The sequence below is a fragment of the Idiotropiscis lumnitzeri genome, chromosome 14 (assembly GCF_059441095.1).
Source record: "Idiotropiscis lumnitzeri isolate Australia: NSW breed Sydney's pygmy pipehorse chromosome 14, RoL_Ilum_1.0, whole genome shotgun sequence".
NCBI lineage: Eukaryota > Metazoa > Chordata > Actinopteri > Syngnathiformes > Syngnathidae > Idiotropiscis > Idiotropiscis lumnitzeri.
Genome location: NC_142404.1, coordinates 1632139 through 1648390, shown reverse-complemented (window position 1 = coordinate 1648390; position 16252 = coordinate 1632139). Strand labels below are relative to the sequence as shown.

General features: G+C 41.0%; 1 protein-coding gene across 3 annotated transcripts in view; it reads left to right on the top strand.

The window, feature by feature from the left end:
* Nucleotides 1–16252, top strand: part of ubxn4 (UBX domain protein 4) — a 100080-nt gene that overhangs the window by 82620 nt on the left and 1208 nt on the right. For all 3 annotated transcript variants that reach the window (XM_088315537.1, XM_088315538.1, XM_088315536.1), the window contains one exon: nt 4314–4522. In XM_088315537.1, coding sequence (XP_088171663.1) covers nt 4314–4522 — 209 coding nt within the window. The remainder of the gene's footprint in view (nt 1–4313; nt 4523–16252) is intronic.

Below are 16252 nucleotides of genomic sequence, written 5' to 3'. Positions count from 1 at the left end.
TGGGCAAACCAACACTGCTGGAGCGTGGTGCTTGTCGGGAGAACTAAATGTGGAAGTCTGGAGAATTGCTTCTTAGAAAAATGCCAGACCCCATTTAAATCATATTTATGGATAAAAGTAAGACACTACACTTCATATTTGATGATTTTACATTAATTCTAAGATATTATTCAAGTAAATACCTGTTACAAGCTTCACAAAAAATAGTACTTGAAAAATTTGATTAACTCATTTACTGCCATTGACGGCTAAAGACGTCTAAGACCCTTTTTTTTTTTATATTATTTTTACTTGGCTGGTAGTGAACGAGTTCAGCACAATTATTACAGAATTTTTTGCAATTAATTTGTTAAAAAAAATGTATCGCTGAACACCACTAATTCATACATTCTTACACATACATAAACGGTGATGGGTCGTGCATTTTTACACATAGGCCTTCAGTCAAGACCTCCTTAGTCCGACCTCTCATAATACCATTGTTTGTGACACCATGGCTGGATAAATAATATACAGAAACACACTAAATCAGTACTGAGTGAGTGTTGGTCGACCTAGCTTCTCTTGAAAGGTCCGTCTTGAAAATATCTGCAATGAAACTCCACACTTTTCCCTTCTTCGGCCATTGTGGTTTATAATATATTTTACATTTTCGAATGGTCGCCAGTTACGACTTGGGTGTGTTGATTCCACATAGCCCTGCCCCTTCACTAGTGAGCGTTCATCACCTCATATATATTTATATATATATATATATATATATGTATATGTGTATATGTATATGTATGTAATATATGTATATGTATATATCTATATGTATATATATATATAATATATGTATATGTATATATCTATATGTATATATATATAATATGTGTATTATCTGTACCGCTTCTCCTCACTGGGCTGGCGGGGGGTGTTGGAGCCTATCCTATTCTTTCAGCTGTCAACCACTATCCATCCTGATCTCTTCCAGTTCTTTTAGTATTAGCTGGAATCCCGCTTATTTCCGCTGTTCGTCGTCGTCGACATCGGCGGAGTACGTGTCCATTGTACTAGGCCAGGGCTCACCGCTAACGTCATCCTGCTTGGATAACTCAGACTACTTTAACTTCCTTGTTTTTAATTCGGGCATTTTATAGGACCCACTATCGTAGAAAAATGTGCATCTCAATTTTTAAATGTATTTGAGCTGTAGTGGATATATTTTCATGAAATGGGTGAAGCTCGTTACTCTAGCCCGCCATTTCTTTGCTTACCCGACCGGAGCGAATGTGGTTTTTAATCAACTGAGCAAGTTCTTGAACTCAAACGGTTTGATAAATTCCAATCAGGATTCCGACATCATCACGGTACAATAACAGCTCCTATCATAGTACTAAATGACATACGATGGAGCACTGACGCAGGGAAAGGCTCAGTGCTTGTCTTATTTGATCTCAGTGCAGCATTTGATACAAATGATCGTAACATACTGTTGAACAGGTTGGGAACTTGGGTGGGACTAAATAGAACAGTCCTAAAATTGTTTAGGTCATACTTGGAGGAAAGTAGTTACTTTGTAACCATTGGATGTTTTGAATCAGACCGAATGGCCATGACATGTAGGTTCCCTCAAGGGTCCGTCCCAGGACCCCTTCTGTTCAGTCTGTCTTTGTTACGTTTATGTCAAATGCATCCAAACGCCAATGTTGGCTATCACAGTTGTGAAGATGACACACCGCTATATCTGTTAATGTCCCCCAAATGACAGCAGTCCAATCAACGTATTATGTCACTGTCCAGAGAAGATTAACAACAGGATGAACCTAAATTTCTTTCTACTACACCAAAACAAAACAGAGGTAATTGTAAATAAAAGAGGATTACTGTTTGAAAACTCATGGAGTTACTGTCTTTAGAAACCAAAGACCAAGTCCCAAAATCTTGGGTTGTTGATAGGCTCAGACATGATTTTCAGCAATCATATCAAATCACTAAAAGAGCCTTTTACCAGCTGAAAAACCAGGAGAAACCTGCTAATGCTTTTATCTCCAGTAGAATTGATTATTATAACGCTCATCTTAATGGACTCCCACAAAAGAGGATCAAACCGCTGCAGCTCATTCAGAATGCTGCAGCTCGGGTTCTGACCAGAGCAAAAAGATCAGAACATATTACTCCAGTCTTAAAGGCTTTTACACTGGTGCCCAATTCCCTGTAGAATAGATTTTATAATTCTCCTACTGGTCTTTAAGTCTCTGAATGGTCCTTAATACATTGAAATGCTGATTTAATACAAACCCAGTTGGACTCTGAGGTCTGCAGGCTCAGGCCACTTATTGGAGCCCAGAGTTCAAAGTAAACATGTTTAAGCCGCAATCAGACAGTATGCTACACACAAATGGAATAAGCTATCAACAGTGAAGTCAGCCCCAAGTGTAAATCCAGGTTAAAAACTTAAATTTTTGCTCAAACCTTTGATTAAGGGCTTCCAAACAATTTTAAATATTTTTTTTCTTTTAGATGTTTTAATAAACCCCTTTTATTTCTTTACTTTACAATGAAATGTTTTAAGTCTCTGTTAATGTGTTTGGATGTTGCCTACATACATTTTACAAATTTTTTCGATGCTATTTTTGTTTTCTCTGCTTTGCTTTTGAATGTTATTAACTGCTGCGTTCAAAATGGCTTGTAGGTGTTGTGTCAGTTTGTGTGAAGCACATTGACTTGCCTTGTGTATGAAATGTGCATTATAAATAATACTGCCTTGCCTTACCTTGCCTTTACGAACAGAATAGGAATAACACAAGAAACATGGAGAATATTAAATTATATAATTAAAGATTTGAAAAAGAATAAATTATTATTGAATGTTTTATAGCAAATATTAATACCCTTATTGATAAAATAACATAACTAATGAATTCAGTATTTTTTTATTCAAGTTGTTAGTAAAAGAGAAAAATAGATTCCTGATCCAATGAATATGAAATGAATAAATGTGTTAAGAATAAATTCCATACTATGTTGCTTAGAGCTGTAAATTATATATATAAAAATATTAAATGTAAAAAAAAAAAAAAAATACACAGTTTTAACATTGATAGGACTTTGATAAAAATATTATAGAACACAGTACAATCATTCACATACATTTGTAACCTGTCCTTCAAAACTGGTATGTTCCCATCGAAAATGTAAACCGCAAACGTTATTCTGATATGCAAAAGTGAACATCAACAGATATTCACAAACTGCAGACCAATATCATAGCCTCCACCGTTCTCAAAAACTCTAGAAAACCTTTTTTCACACCAAATCAATAACTTCATCGTAAGGCACAATCTTTTAAGCGACAACCATTACCTCTATGACAGTAATGGAACATGTGGAAGAAATTGCTACATGTATAGATAAAAAAAAGAAACTACTGTTGGCATTTTCATTGACTTAAAAATAGCTTTTGACACCATAGATCATAATATCCATCCATCCATTATCTGTACCGCTTGTCCTCACAAGGGTCGCGGGGGGCGCTGGAGTCTATTGCAGTTATCTTTGGGCAGTAGTGGTGCACCCTGAACTGATTGCCAGACAATCGCAGGGCACACATAGGCGAACAACCATTCGCGCTCACACTCATACCTAGGGGCAATTTAAAGTGTCCAATCAACCTGCCATGCATGTTTTCTTTTTGGAATGTGGGAGGAAACCGGAGTACCCAGAGGAAACCCACGCAGGCACGGGGAGAACATACAAACTCCACACAGAAAGGCCGGAGCCAGAATCGAACCCACGACCGCTGCCATCGTGCTAACCAGTCACTGTGCCGCCCAGATCATAATATATTAATGCAAATATTAGAGTGATATGGTAAAGAGGTGTGGCATATAAATGGATACTAATGATAGAAATCAGTATGTGCAGTTAAACAAAATAAACCAGGCGAAGATAACTCACGAGGTTCCCCAAGGGTCTGTGCTTGGTCCCAAATTGTTTATACCCATATACTACTCATATATCAATGATATCTGCTGCTTCTCGAAAGTACTTAAAAAATCCTAGAATCCTGATGACATTGCATTATATTGTTCCAGAGATAATCTTACTTATCAAGTTTTTTTTGTTGTTTGTATTCAAAATGCAACACTGTGTTGCTCTATTATATGAAATTCCAGAAACATGTATTTATGTTTGGCATTCTAAAGTGATTTAATGTGGAAAGTTTAAGCGGGGTGAATACATTAGCAGGTGTCTTGCTGTTTTTTTTTGTTTGTTTTTTTACAGATTCAGTGTTCAAAAACCAATATTCCTCTCGCTCCCTCTTCCAGTGTGGCAGGCCGGCTTCTACTGTTGTCCCATCCACTGGTGGTATATGGGCTGTCCTGACCACACTATTCTACCCTGTTCTCACTGCCTGGCGATTCCTCACCACCTTCATGTTTCCAAGGCCCCCACAAGAACCCTCTAGAAGCTCTTTTCCCTTGTCTCAGTCTTACATCAACCCAGCAACACTGCGTAACACTGATAAACCAAAAAGGTGAGTGACAGTTATTACCGCATATTGCAATATACTGTTTAATCAGGGATACAAGGTATGTCAGCATTGCAGGCGAGAAAGAACAGCAACTTGGGTTCAGTGTTGCCAACGTAAATATGTTGTCGTTGTAATCCAGTGTTACGGGCGCAAGAAAACAATTCGCTCCCCCACCACACCATCCACTCTCCGCCGCAATTATAAATAATAGCATTTGTCTATAAAATTGTTATAGGTTCACCTCTGCATAACCTCGTATCCTTGTTAACATAAAGAAAACAAAAAGAAAGAGAGACTCAACTTACAAGAATAACCTTATTAACATTGTTTATTAGACTGTAAAAGAAAAGTGCCTGAAACATCCAAAAATAATAATATCCTTGTTCAAGCTTTAAACAACATTGGCAGCCTTATTCCACCATTTGGTAGTGAAAATGAATTAAACATAATCAATAAATAATAACAAATTCAAATTGTTTTCAGCCATATTAACTCGGGAGCACAATATAAAAAACAATTTAACCTACAAAACAAAAATGAATAGAATAATTTGTGATTTTTTTTTTAATCCAATGGGCAATTAGAGTGCTTCTGTCAACTACTGGAGTGGATGTGCAATTACACTTTATTGTAGTATGGCAGAAAAAAAGCATGTTCCCCAGGGTCACACGCGCCCCCCTGAGCATCAAACTGCGCCCCGCCCCCCCCAAACTGAGGGGAGAAAAACTTAAATTACATGAACAATACAAATGTGTGCTATTCCCCAAATGCTGCACAACTTATTGAACTATATACAATCATTGTAAAAAAAAAAAAAAGCAAATTGTCCGCTTTTATGATTGACATTCACCGTTATTTTTTCCATTTTGTAAATATCCATAGTAATGTCCATCCGCCCTTGTAGTGCCAGGTTTTCTTGCGTTCGCCACTTCCTGGTGAAGGCCTTTTTACCAGCCACCAGCAGAATGCTAGCCAGTAGTTTGTCCTTTTTTAACCACTGCTGGGAAACAAGCCCAAAGAACAAGAACTTACTCTCCAGAAGTATTACACATTTGAATATATGCTGTAATGCCTTATGAATATCATTTTTTACTATCCTCTTTAATAATGGAATAATACCAGAACATATGGTAAATATTTGCATTGTAAATTACCACAATTCCCCCAACTAGCAGGAGAAATGTCATCATAATGGGATTTTTGAATCTGTGTCGCAAAATATCTGACCAACCCTTTCCAGCCAAACTCTCTCCTGCACAGTGAGATGGTATTTCCATTGGAATTTCCTTAATATTGCCCATTCTTCTTTTTGTAGCACTGCTTCCAGTTCCCTCTTTATTTTTTAGTTTTTTTTAACTTGTGTTGTCAAAACTGAAAACATTACATTTAAACAGAGAGCACTTTAATAGGGTCCTAAAAAAATCTTATCTTAGCTTTCCAGTCGAACTCCTTCCACAGTTGACTCCCCACACCCCTATGACAACCAGAGCAAATGTCTCCCCAGTTATCATCATCCAATATCACATTCAGTTCCAGTTCCTGTTGTCCTATTGTGTGTTGTGTGTTATCTGACATATCCCTTAGAAATACACAGTAAACATCAGGTACAATTGTTTTTTCATCATACTTCATTTCTTAATAATATGAATGAAATCATTTTCTATGTATTGATTCCCTTCTGGCATGAACCCTATCACGATGGTTTGGTAAATAATTTCTTATTTGTAGGTATCTATAATGGTACCTTGAGGGTAAGTTAAATTTGCAACTTATTTAGATAAAGCTTATAATTGCATTTCCTTCAAATAACTGATTCAAAGTGCTCAGGTAATTTTCGAGGCTATTTAAAGATTTGAAGATGAACAGAAGTATCTTGACGCGAATTCTAAAGTGCCCTGGGAGCCAGTGAGGAGGCCTAGATTGGGGTTATGTGATACGTCTCCAAGCTCCAGTTAAAAGACAAGCAGCAGCATTTTGGACCAGTTGGAGGCACTTGAGGGAGGACTGGCTTGCAATAATCTGTCCTAGATGTAACGAAGGCATGGATTACTGTTTCTAAGTGCTGCTGAGAAAGAAAGGGCTTCAATTTACCTAGCTGCCCAAGATGAAAGAAGCACTGATTTGCCAATCTAATTTAAAATCACTGTTGTACTGTGTTTAACCCAAGTTCGAGACTGGTGGCTTTAGATAAGATGCCATGGTCAACAGGGTTCAAAGTAGAAGGACCGAACACCATAACTTTTGTCTTCTTTTCGTTGAAATTCAAGAAAAGTGACATCCAGATTTTGATTTCCTCCAGACAGGTCAAAAGCGGTCTCAAGGAGAGAGAGAGAGTGTCTTTTTTGCTTGGCCGGACATAGATCTGACTGTCATCCGCATAGCAATGGAAGGAAATTCCATGTTTTCATAGGATAATAATAATAATAATAATAATAAAATAGAATTTAGGTGCACCTTTCAGGACACTCAAGGACGCTCTACGGAGTAAAATACAAAGTAAAAAGACAAATTGGGGTAAAAAAAAACACCAACAACGTGAAACAAACTGGATAAAATACAAAAGTGGATGAGGGACATATCTGGACTTAGAGTAGTTAAGGCGAAACAGATGGGTTTTGAGTTTAGTTTTAATAACAGGGAGGTGCAATTACGGAGGTCAGGTGGGAGAGAGTTCCAGAGCTGAGAAGCAGAGTGGCTGAAGGCCCTGTCCCCTATGGTGCGGAGGCAGGCAAGAGGTACAGTGAGGAGGAAGAAGACCGGAGAGCGCGGGATGGAGTGGCAATATGGACGAGGTCGGAAAGGTCGGTAGGGGCGAGGTTGTGAATAGATAAGTATATAGAAGAATTTTGAAGATGATTCGTTGATTGACTGGAAGCCAGTGGAGCTGCTGAAGGATGGGGGTGATGTGATGGGTGGAAGGTGATCTGGTGATAATCCGGGCAGCAAAATTTTGGACAAACTGGAGTTACTGGAGTCCTTTCTGGGAGAGGCCAAAAAGAAGGGAATTGCAATAATCAAGGCGGGAAGTGATGAGGCTGTGAAGAATGGCTAAGGTGAGGGGGTGAGGGAGGGGCGGAGACGACTGATATTACGAAGGTGGAAATAACAGGATCGTCGATTGTTGATGTGGGATTGAAATGAAAGAGTACTGTCGAGGGTGACACACAGACTCTTGACCTGGGGGGAGGATTTAAGGCACACCAGTAGAGTCGGGTGAGGAGATGGATTTGAAGGACTTGAGCTGAATGAACTGGGAGCGGCCTGTGATATAAGAACGGAACTGGTGAAGGGGGGTGTGGGTGACGTCAATGGAGGACAATCTGTTAAGGAGGATGGGGTGGGAAATGGTGTCGAAGGCCGCCTTCAAATCAAGGAGGATTAGGATGGAAAGTGAACCCTCATCAGCTGCAGTGAAGGTCGTTGGTGATTTTAATAAGAGCGGTTTCAGTGCTGTGGCGGGGACGGAAACCAGATTGAAAAGGCTCGTAAAGGCAGTTGTGCGTAAGATGGGCATGAAGCTAAGAAGAAACAATTTTTTCAAGAATTTTGGAGATGAAGGGGAAGTTGAAGATGGGGTGGAGTTTGTTGTAGTCAGTTGGGGTCAGTGCCAGGCTTTTTCAAAATTGGAATGACTGCTGCAGTTTTGAAGAGTGAGGGCACGATTCCAGTGGTTAAAGAAGTGGATGATGGTTAGGATGAGTGGAAGCAGAGAGGGTAAACACGATTTGACCAGGGTTGTGGGGAGAGGGTCGAGCCGACGTGGAGGGCTTGGATTTGATGATGAACTTGGAGATTTCAGAGGCATCCGGGAGATGAAAACAGGAAAACGACTGATTTAACTGGAGGTGTGGAGGCACTGGAGGCGATCGGTGGGGATCGAACTGCTGGTGGATATTGACGATTTTGTCATTGAAAAATGACATTAAGGAGTTACAGGTGTTGGTTGAGTAGAAATGTGGGGGTAGGTAGTGAGGAGGCTGGAGGATTCTATTGAGCAGTGAGAATAAGGATTGTTTCCTTCATTAGCGTGGATGAGACCAGAGTAATAAACAGATTCACGGTGTGCAATGGAATCCTTGTAAGAAAGGGTGTGAGCCTTGTTACATGTCTTTGTGAATAGTGAGTCCAGTGTTTTTGCATAGTCGTTCAAGTCGGTGGCCTTGAGATTTCAATGAGCGGAGTTCAGGAGTGTACCTGGGGGCAGTGAATGTGAAGGAGACAGATCGGGTTTTTAGAGGGGCAAGAGAATTGAGGATGCTGTGTAGACCGGTGGTGTAGAGGGCTGTGAGGTCGTCTGGGTTAGAGAGGTGGGCTGGGAATCTGATGTCAATTTTGAAGCAGAGGGTGCAAATGTTTTCCTTGAGGTTCCTGAATGAGATAAAACGTGGAAGTTTGGTTGAAGATAGGCACAGTGCAATATTGAATGTGATGAGGAAATGGTCTGTTATGGGGAAATCATCTGGGGTGAGGTTGAGGGGGGGTGAAACCAGAACAACAGATTATGTCCAAAATATAACCTTTGGAATGAGTGGGCAAGTCAATGTATTAATGAAGTCCAAAACCGTCAAGGCAGGATAAAAACATCTCTGGTGAGAGGCAGATTATTTTTGTCAATGTGTATGTTGAAATCTTCCGGCAGAATTATGTTTGAGGATAGAGTGAAAAGATGAGTGAGAAGAGTGGAAAAATCAGTTAAAAATCCTGGGTTGGGCTTCGGGGGTCTGTAAAGAGTGGCAACAACTGTGGGAGTGGGGCCAGGGAGTTTAAAAACGGCGCATTCAATGGAGCTAAGAGTGGGGGCAGACACGGGTAGAAGGTTCCACTTGTCGCAATAGATTACCGCGAGACCACCGCCGCGACCATTGCAGCGGGGATGGCAGGTGTAAACAAATCCGCGAGGAGTGGATTCATTGAGTTGGGAGAAGTTGTTTGGCTGCTGCCATGTTTCAGTCCGACAAAGGAAATCAAGTTGACTGTCGGTGAGGAGATCCTGGATGAGATGACCCATGTTGGGAAGAGAGCGGATGTAGGGATGTCCGAAGCGAACGGCTGCGTTATCGTGCTTGACATTGCTATTAGCCGACCTAGGCTAATGCACGGAAATCGGCAACCCTGCCGGAGTCGCTGGGGGAACGGCGAGTGGTGGACCAGAAGGACTTTATTGCAGTGGAGGGGAAAGATTGATGGAAGTTTCTGCGGGAGCCACGATGGATGTAACGGCAGCGCTGTAGGGTGATGTCCGTGTGAAAGTGCAATGCTGGCGGTGGCGGAGGTAATGGTCGGTAGAAGCAGCGGATCATGCGGAGGTCGTCGGCTGTATACCGGAGCCGTTTAGCCATTGGAAGAAGGCAGACAATGTAACTATAAAGGAGAGTGCTGACTAGAAGTTTAGGTAATTTGAAATAAAAGGACGTATAAAAAGCACTTTAAGGTTACCGGTGAGCAGCGGCAGCCAGTTGTGCCAGCGTTCACTCAGCCGCAATTGACTTGGAACCTAGGGGCAGCAAGTACAACGAAAGCAGCAAGGGCCCCAAAACAAAACCTTGTGGAACACACACAACAGAGGGGAAGGGCGGGACTCTGAGCAACCTAGGTGAACACGAAAGGTCATGCCAGCCAAATAGGAACTAAACCAGTGTTTTTCAACCTTTTTTGAGCCAAGGCACATTTCTTTCATTGAAAAAATCCCGCGGCACACCCCAGCTGAAAATGTGAAAAAAAGACCTACTAAAGGTCTTGAATATGAATCAAATAAACAAAGAATAAAGTATTTTAGAATATTTCACATTTATACTCACTCAGTGTGAAACCTGGGCTTTTTTGGATGACCACAGAGCTGATATATTGGCAGGAATTGATGAAAGACACACACGAAGCTCGTCCTCCACAGCTCTCAATCTTTCTCTGTTTTTAGTTTTTATAGCAGCCAGGCTTGAAAAGCTCACCTCACACAGGTATGTTGTGGAAAATGGGAGCAATGTCATATTAGCTTTGTTGGCCAGCATGGGGAACTCCATGGCAGCTGACAACCAAAAACTGTCCAAAGGTAGATCAGCAAAGCGTAGCTTGAGTCCACGGTCCTGTCTCAGTTCAGTTAGTTCTTCCTGCTCATGTAAAATCATGTCCTTCCCTACAGCTGATGCTGAGCTGAATGGGTCCCTAACCCAGTCAAAGCACTCTGTGGAGGTTGAAGAGAAATAGAATGACATCATCTCCTCAAGAGTTTTCAAATGTTTAACTATTATATTACACAGTACAACAGTGTTAATATCTTGCCATTCATTGGTGAGTGGGAACATTTCAAGATTGCCACTTTCCACATGTTGCTGCCAGAGTTGCACCTTTGAACGGAATCCATTAATTTTATCTGTACTGGTAAGCAGGTTTTCATTTCGGCCTTGCATTCGTTTGTTCAGTTCATTCAGATGATGAAAAATATCTGCCAGGTATGCCAGCCTTGCACACCACTCATCACCTGCAATCAGCTTTGTGTAATCGGACCCCTCATGTGTCAGAAACACAAAACAGTTCCTCTCTCAGCTCATACACACGGGCCAGCACTTTGCCGCGGGACAACCATCGGACCTCCGTATGAAACAGCAAGGCTTTATGCTCCGCTCCCATTTCCTCACACAAAGCCTCAAATATGCGACTTTTCACCGGTCGTAACTTCACGAAGTTTACCATGCGCACAACATCATCCAACACAGGAACAAGGTCTACTGGTAAAGTCTTGGCTACGAGGGCTTCGCGGTGTAAAAAACAGTGCGTAATGATCACCTCTGTTTTTTTTTTTCCTTCACTCTGCTTACAAAGCCTTTGGTGCGCCCGACCATGGCTGCAGCTCCGTCAGTGCAGACGCTCGTGCAGTTCTCCCACTTAAGTCCTCCATTTTCCAGATATTCTGATGTGACCCAAAAAATTTCCTCTCCTGTTGTTTTTTCTGGCAAAGCCTTACAAAATAAAAAGTTTTCTCTGATTGTGGCTCCATCTACAAAACGCACATTGGCCAACAGTTGAGCGTGTCCATTTATATCAGTAGACTCATCAAGTTACAACGCAAATTTATTACTGATACGGATCTTGTCCAAAACCACACTTTCTATGTCTGCAGACATGTCATTAATACGTCTGGAAATTGTGTTATCTGAGAGCGGGACTATTTCTTGAGCCGCTTCGGGTCCGAGCATCTCATTTACAATGGCTTTGCAGGCGGGAAGTATTAATTCCTCTGCCACAGTGTGAGACTTTTTGGATTTAGCCACAAGTTCAGCAACGTGGTAGCTAGCTTTAAGGGCTCTCTCGCTTTGCGGTTTTTCTCATGAACGTTGCTTATTTCTCCGTGTGTTCACGCAGGCGAACAAAATACTCCACATTTTTGTTTTGAAGTAAAGGATGTTTTGTTTGGAGATGGCGTTTAAGCTTACTTGGGACCATAGCACCGTTGGAGAGCTTTTCACCACATACCAAGCGCAATGGAGTCGGTGTCGTTGCATCTCCGGTAAAAGTAAATCCAAATGAAAGATAGCTTTCGCTGTATTGCCTCGCGGCAGAAACTTTGCAGGTCGTCTTTGCTTTTTTTTTTTTACCTCCACTCATACTAGGGCCTTCATCTAGGTCCGGATTTTGTCCAGGGTCCAGTTCAGAGTCAGTATTTTTTTCTCTTCAAAAACTTATCCATCACTTTCACCGTCGTTCTGTTCTCCACTTTTTTTATTCTTCTATACACTTCTCGCTGCATCCGCGCGTCACTAATTCGCTTGTCTCCAAGCACAAGGTAATTCGCTACCTGCTGCTGCCGCCGCCTACTGGTCTGGATCAGTCCTACATTTTACTACTTACTCTGCCAGGCGCGAGACTGCACAGGCACACAAATTGGATAATTTCCCACGGCACACCTGACAATATCTCACCAGTGTGCCGCGACACAGTGGTTGAAAAACACTGATCTAAACCACTCTCGAGCGCTACCACTAATGCCCAGCTGGTGCTGTAAACAAGCCTGGAGAATACTGTGATCCACCTGTCACGGTGCAGTTTGAGCTACCAAGACAAGACGCACATAGTTTCCAGTGTCATTTACAAGGATGATATAATTGAAAACCCGTATCAGGGCTGACTTTGTGCGATGATTAAAATGTTGGGGGACTACACCACAAGACATACTGCTGTTGATAATGGCCAAAACCTATTCGCCAATACTTGGGAGAACATCCTTAAATAACTGTGGAGAGATGGCATCATATGTTGAGCCAAATGGCTTAATATGGCTCAGCATATCCTCCAAAGATGACAAGGAGGTCGCCTCAAAGGAATCCAACATTGCGGAACAATTAACATGGACAGAGGGCTTAAATGTAGCGTTCAAAACAACAGCTTGTAACAACATTGTTTATAAATAACTGCAAATTGCACGTGAATTTTGACGATTTGCCTGAATAAGACTGTGAATGCTCCTCCAATGGAACCCAGTGTGCTTCCGGATCCGTATAATCCAAGCCGCCATTGCATTTAATTGTGTGGCCCAATAATAAAGTTTAATGTTGGCGAGTCCCAACCCACGTGCTCTTCATCCACCATCAAAATTTTAAGGCAGACTCTTGGCCTTTTGTTCTGCCGAATAAATTTTGATATTAAATTATCTAGAGACCTAAATGCAGACTGGGGTATAAAAACGGGGAGGCTTTGCAACAAAAACAGTAACCTTGAAAGAACGTTCATTTTAATACATTCAATCCTTACCATGAGAAACTGCGGAAGTATATCCCATCTATTCAAGTCAATTTTAATTTTATTGGACAATTTTTCATAATTTGACAAAAACAGTCATCTTCGGAGTAAGAGTTACACCCAAATGTCTAAATCCCTGTTTAGCATGCCTGAAAGAGACAAGATCATCTCATTGCAACCGGCACTTACCCACACGCATTATCGCTTCGGATTTAATTAGCGATTTTATTTCTTATCATTTTAAATCCCCTGTGAAACTATCTGCGTTGGGTTCAATTTATGCTGTTTCTAATTATTTCAGTTGATTTTGTAATTCTTTAAACGATTAATTTCTCTTTTCTTAAACGCGGATATTGCTCTAATTTTACCCCATATACAGACTTCAAACCGACCCACAAAATCAGGGGTTCAAAATCTCCATTAACATGGAACTCCAGATAGTGGTAAATTTCTTCATTAAGGATCATTAAGTACATCAACATTCAGCTTCCATGAATAAATTCTGGGTCTAAGATTCAAGTCAATGGATAATCTACAGGCGCGCATGATCCCTTAAATCCATTGTCCCAACATCACATGTGATTATTTTATCTTTATCTTTTTCAAACATAATGAAATACTCAATTCTTGTATATAGTCCATGAGGGGCAGCGAAATTAGTATAATCCTGTTTACCAGGAAAACAATCCCTCCAAATATCAATGAGAACCCCCCCCCCAAAAAAGTCTATACATAAATCAGAATTACTGCCAGGAGGTGCATAAATACTCATGAAAGTTATTGGGCTTCCATCTGTACAACCTCAAACCAGAATAAATCTTCACTCCTTATCCCCCATTTCGTACAGTTTTTCAAAACTCACCTTACTCGATATAAGGATAGCAACCCCTCTACTATGACACAATTTATAGGAGGAAAAAAAACAGTTGATTAAATACCATTCTCTTCAATTGCAAATGTTCGTTATCTTTTAAATGGCTCACCAGTAAATATACCATATAGACCTTTTCTTCCTTCGTTTTCGTCAAAATCTTGCTTCATTTAACTGGGTTCAATAGCCCATTGACATATGAAATAAATCTCACTCCGTCACCAACCATTTTTTTCACTCTAATATAAACAATAAATAAAGATAAAGATGTCCTTTATTAGTCGCACAATGGGGAAATTTGCAGTGTTACAGCAGCAAAGATATAGATCACGCAGAGACGGCGGCATAATGTAGCCGATAAAACGCAGTCTCATTCTGTTTCCCAGGCCGTGCGGAATAGCAGCTCACTCAGGTTTTCAATTTTACCACGCTGTCCGGCAGCACCGTCTCCATCACATCCGCTGTCGCCTCCTCTGGAGTCTGGTACAATCGAGTCCCTTCCTCATAGAACACCCGGAGTCTGGCGGCGAACGATGTCTGGAAAAAAATCTTCTTCTGCTTTAAAACCCACTTCGCTTCAAAGTAAATTGGCCGACTGTTCCAAAACACCTTCTTCTTCACGCAAGCTTTGCATCATGTCTTCTCCTTGGACTTGAACCGACAATATTTGGCGACTATTGATCGCGGCTTGTCACCGGCCGCTTAGCTCGAAGCACTTATCTGAAAAAAGTCCTAACAGGCTCTCTGCTTAAAGGGGAAAAACTCCCCATTTGCCTCTGCCGCTCTAACGCGGTGGCCACACGGGATGGAAGTCTCCTATGGCGATATCGGAAGAGACGTGTCTGAGTTCTAACCGCATATTAATGTTGAACAGTCAGTTCTAATTCTTAAGTTTATTAATTGAGTAACCGTATTAGAATTAAGAGAAATTTAGAAATAACGTGAGAATTACCGTATTTTCCGGACTATACGCCGCTACTTTTTTCCTAAATTTTGGACCATGCGGCTAATACAACGGTGCAGCTTTTCTATGGACTTTTCTTTTACCGGGAGGGGCGCTCTATAGTTCAGAAAATACACTAAAGAAATCATTTTTTTCTCTCCTGGTTCTGTTCTGTTTTAATTAGCAAAGTTGTTGCCGTGTTAAGGCACTTTTCCGAGAATCCGTTTGTGTACCTTTATGTGCAAAATCGTTCTGTACATGCAGGAAACATTTTTTTTTACATAGAAAACTGCGGCTTATAGCCTGGTGCTGCTTGTATATATTTTTTTCCCCCGAAAGGAGTTGCTGTGGTTTATATACAGGTGTGTCTCATGGTCCGGAAAATACGGTAAATTCATAAATAGATAGGTGACCGTGACATATCCTCCTAGCTTGGCATCTTCTAATCTATGACACCCTTGGTACACAGTTGATTTCAGTTAAGGCCATAAAGTCACATGTAGTCACATGGGCAAGCAGAGTCGCCCCCCTCTCTGAGTGGGCAGCCAGGAGTATAAGAGTAGGAATCCTGGGAGAGGAATATTACCTTCTTACACAACCTCGCATGAAAGTCTCCATAGCCGTGTCGTGATCTTTCTAACATCAATTAAATAGTTCAACTGAGAATATACAGTCTTACGGTAGTTACTAATTACATATCGAGCATAAAAAATAAAAGAACCGGACAAAGGTACCCTCAACACCTTTCAGACTTCAGATCCTGTTGGGATTGGATTAACTACAATTTAACTCTATTTGAGGTTGAGTGGGAAACTTGAACACCATGAGATAACACACATACATGGTGATCCATACTAGAATTAAGCAGAGGACCTTCGTGCTGTGTAGCAACGTTAACCACAATGCTCTTAAAAAATTTTTTTATTGCATTTTACGTTCCTGGTCATCAGCCGCCCTTGCGCCTGCTATGGACTTACGATATCACTGTATCAGCTTGCGAGCTACTTATAGAATAACCGAGTCCAAGTGATCTACCTACTTTATTTATAGATTTATTTGAAAATTGAATTATTTAAAGGTACAGTATATATTGATGTGCCTTGCATAACTGCATGAAACCATATTGCACAATACAACTACTGCACATTTTCTGTCCGTTACATTACTGACGACTTGCGCTGAATGGAAT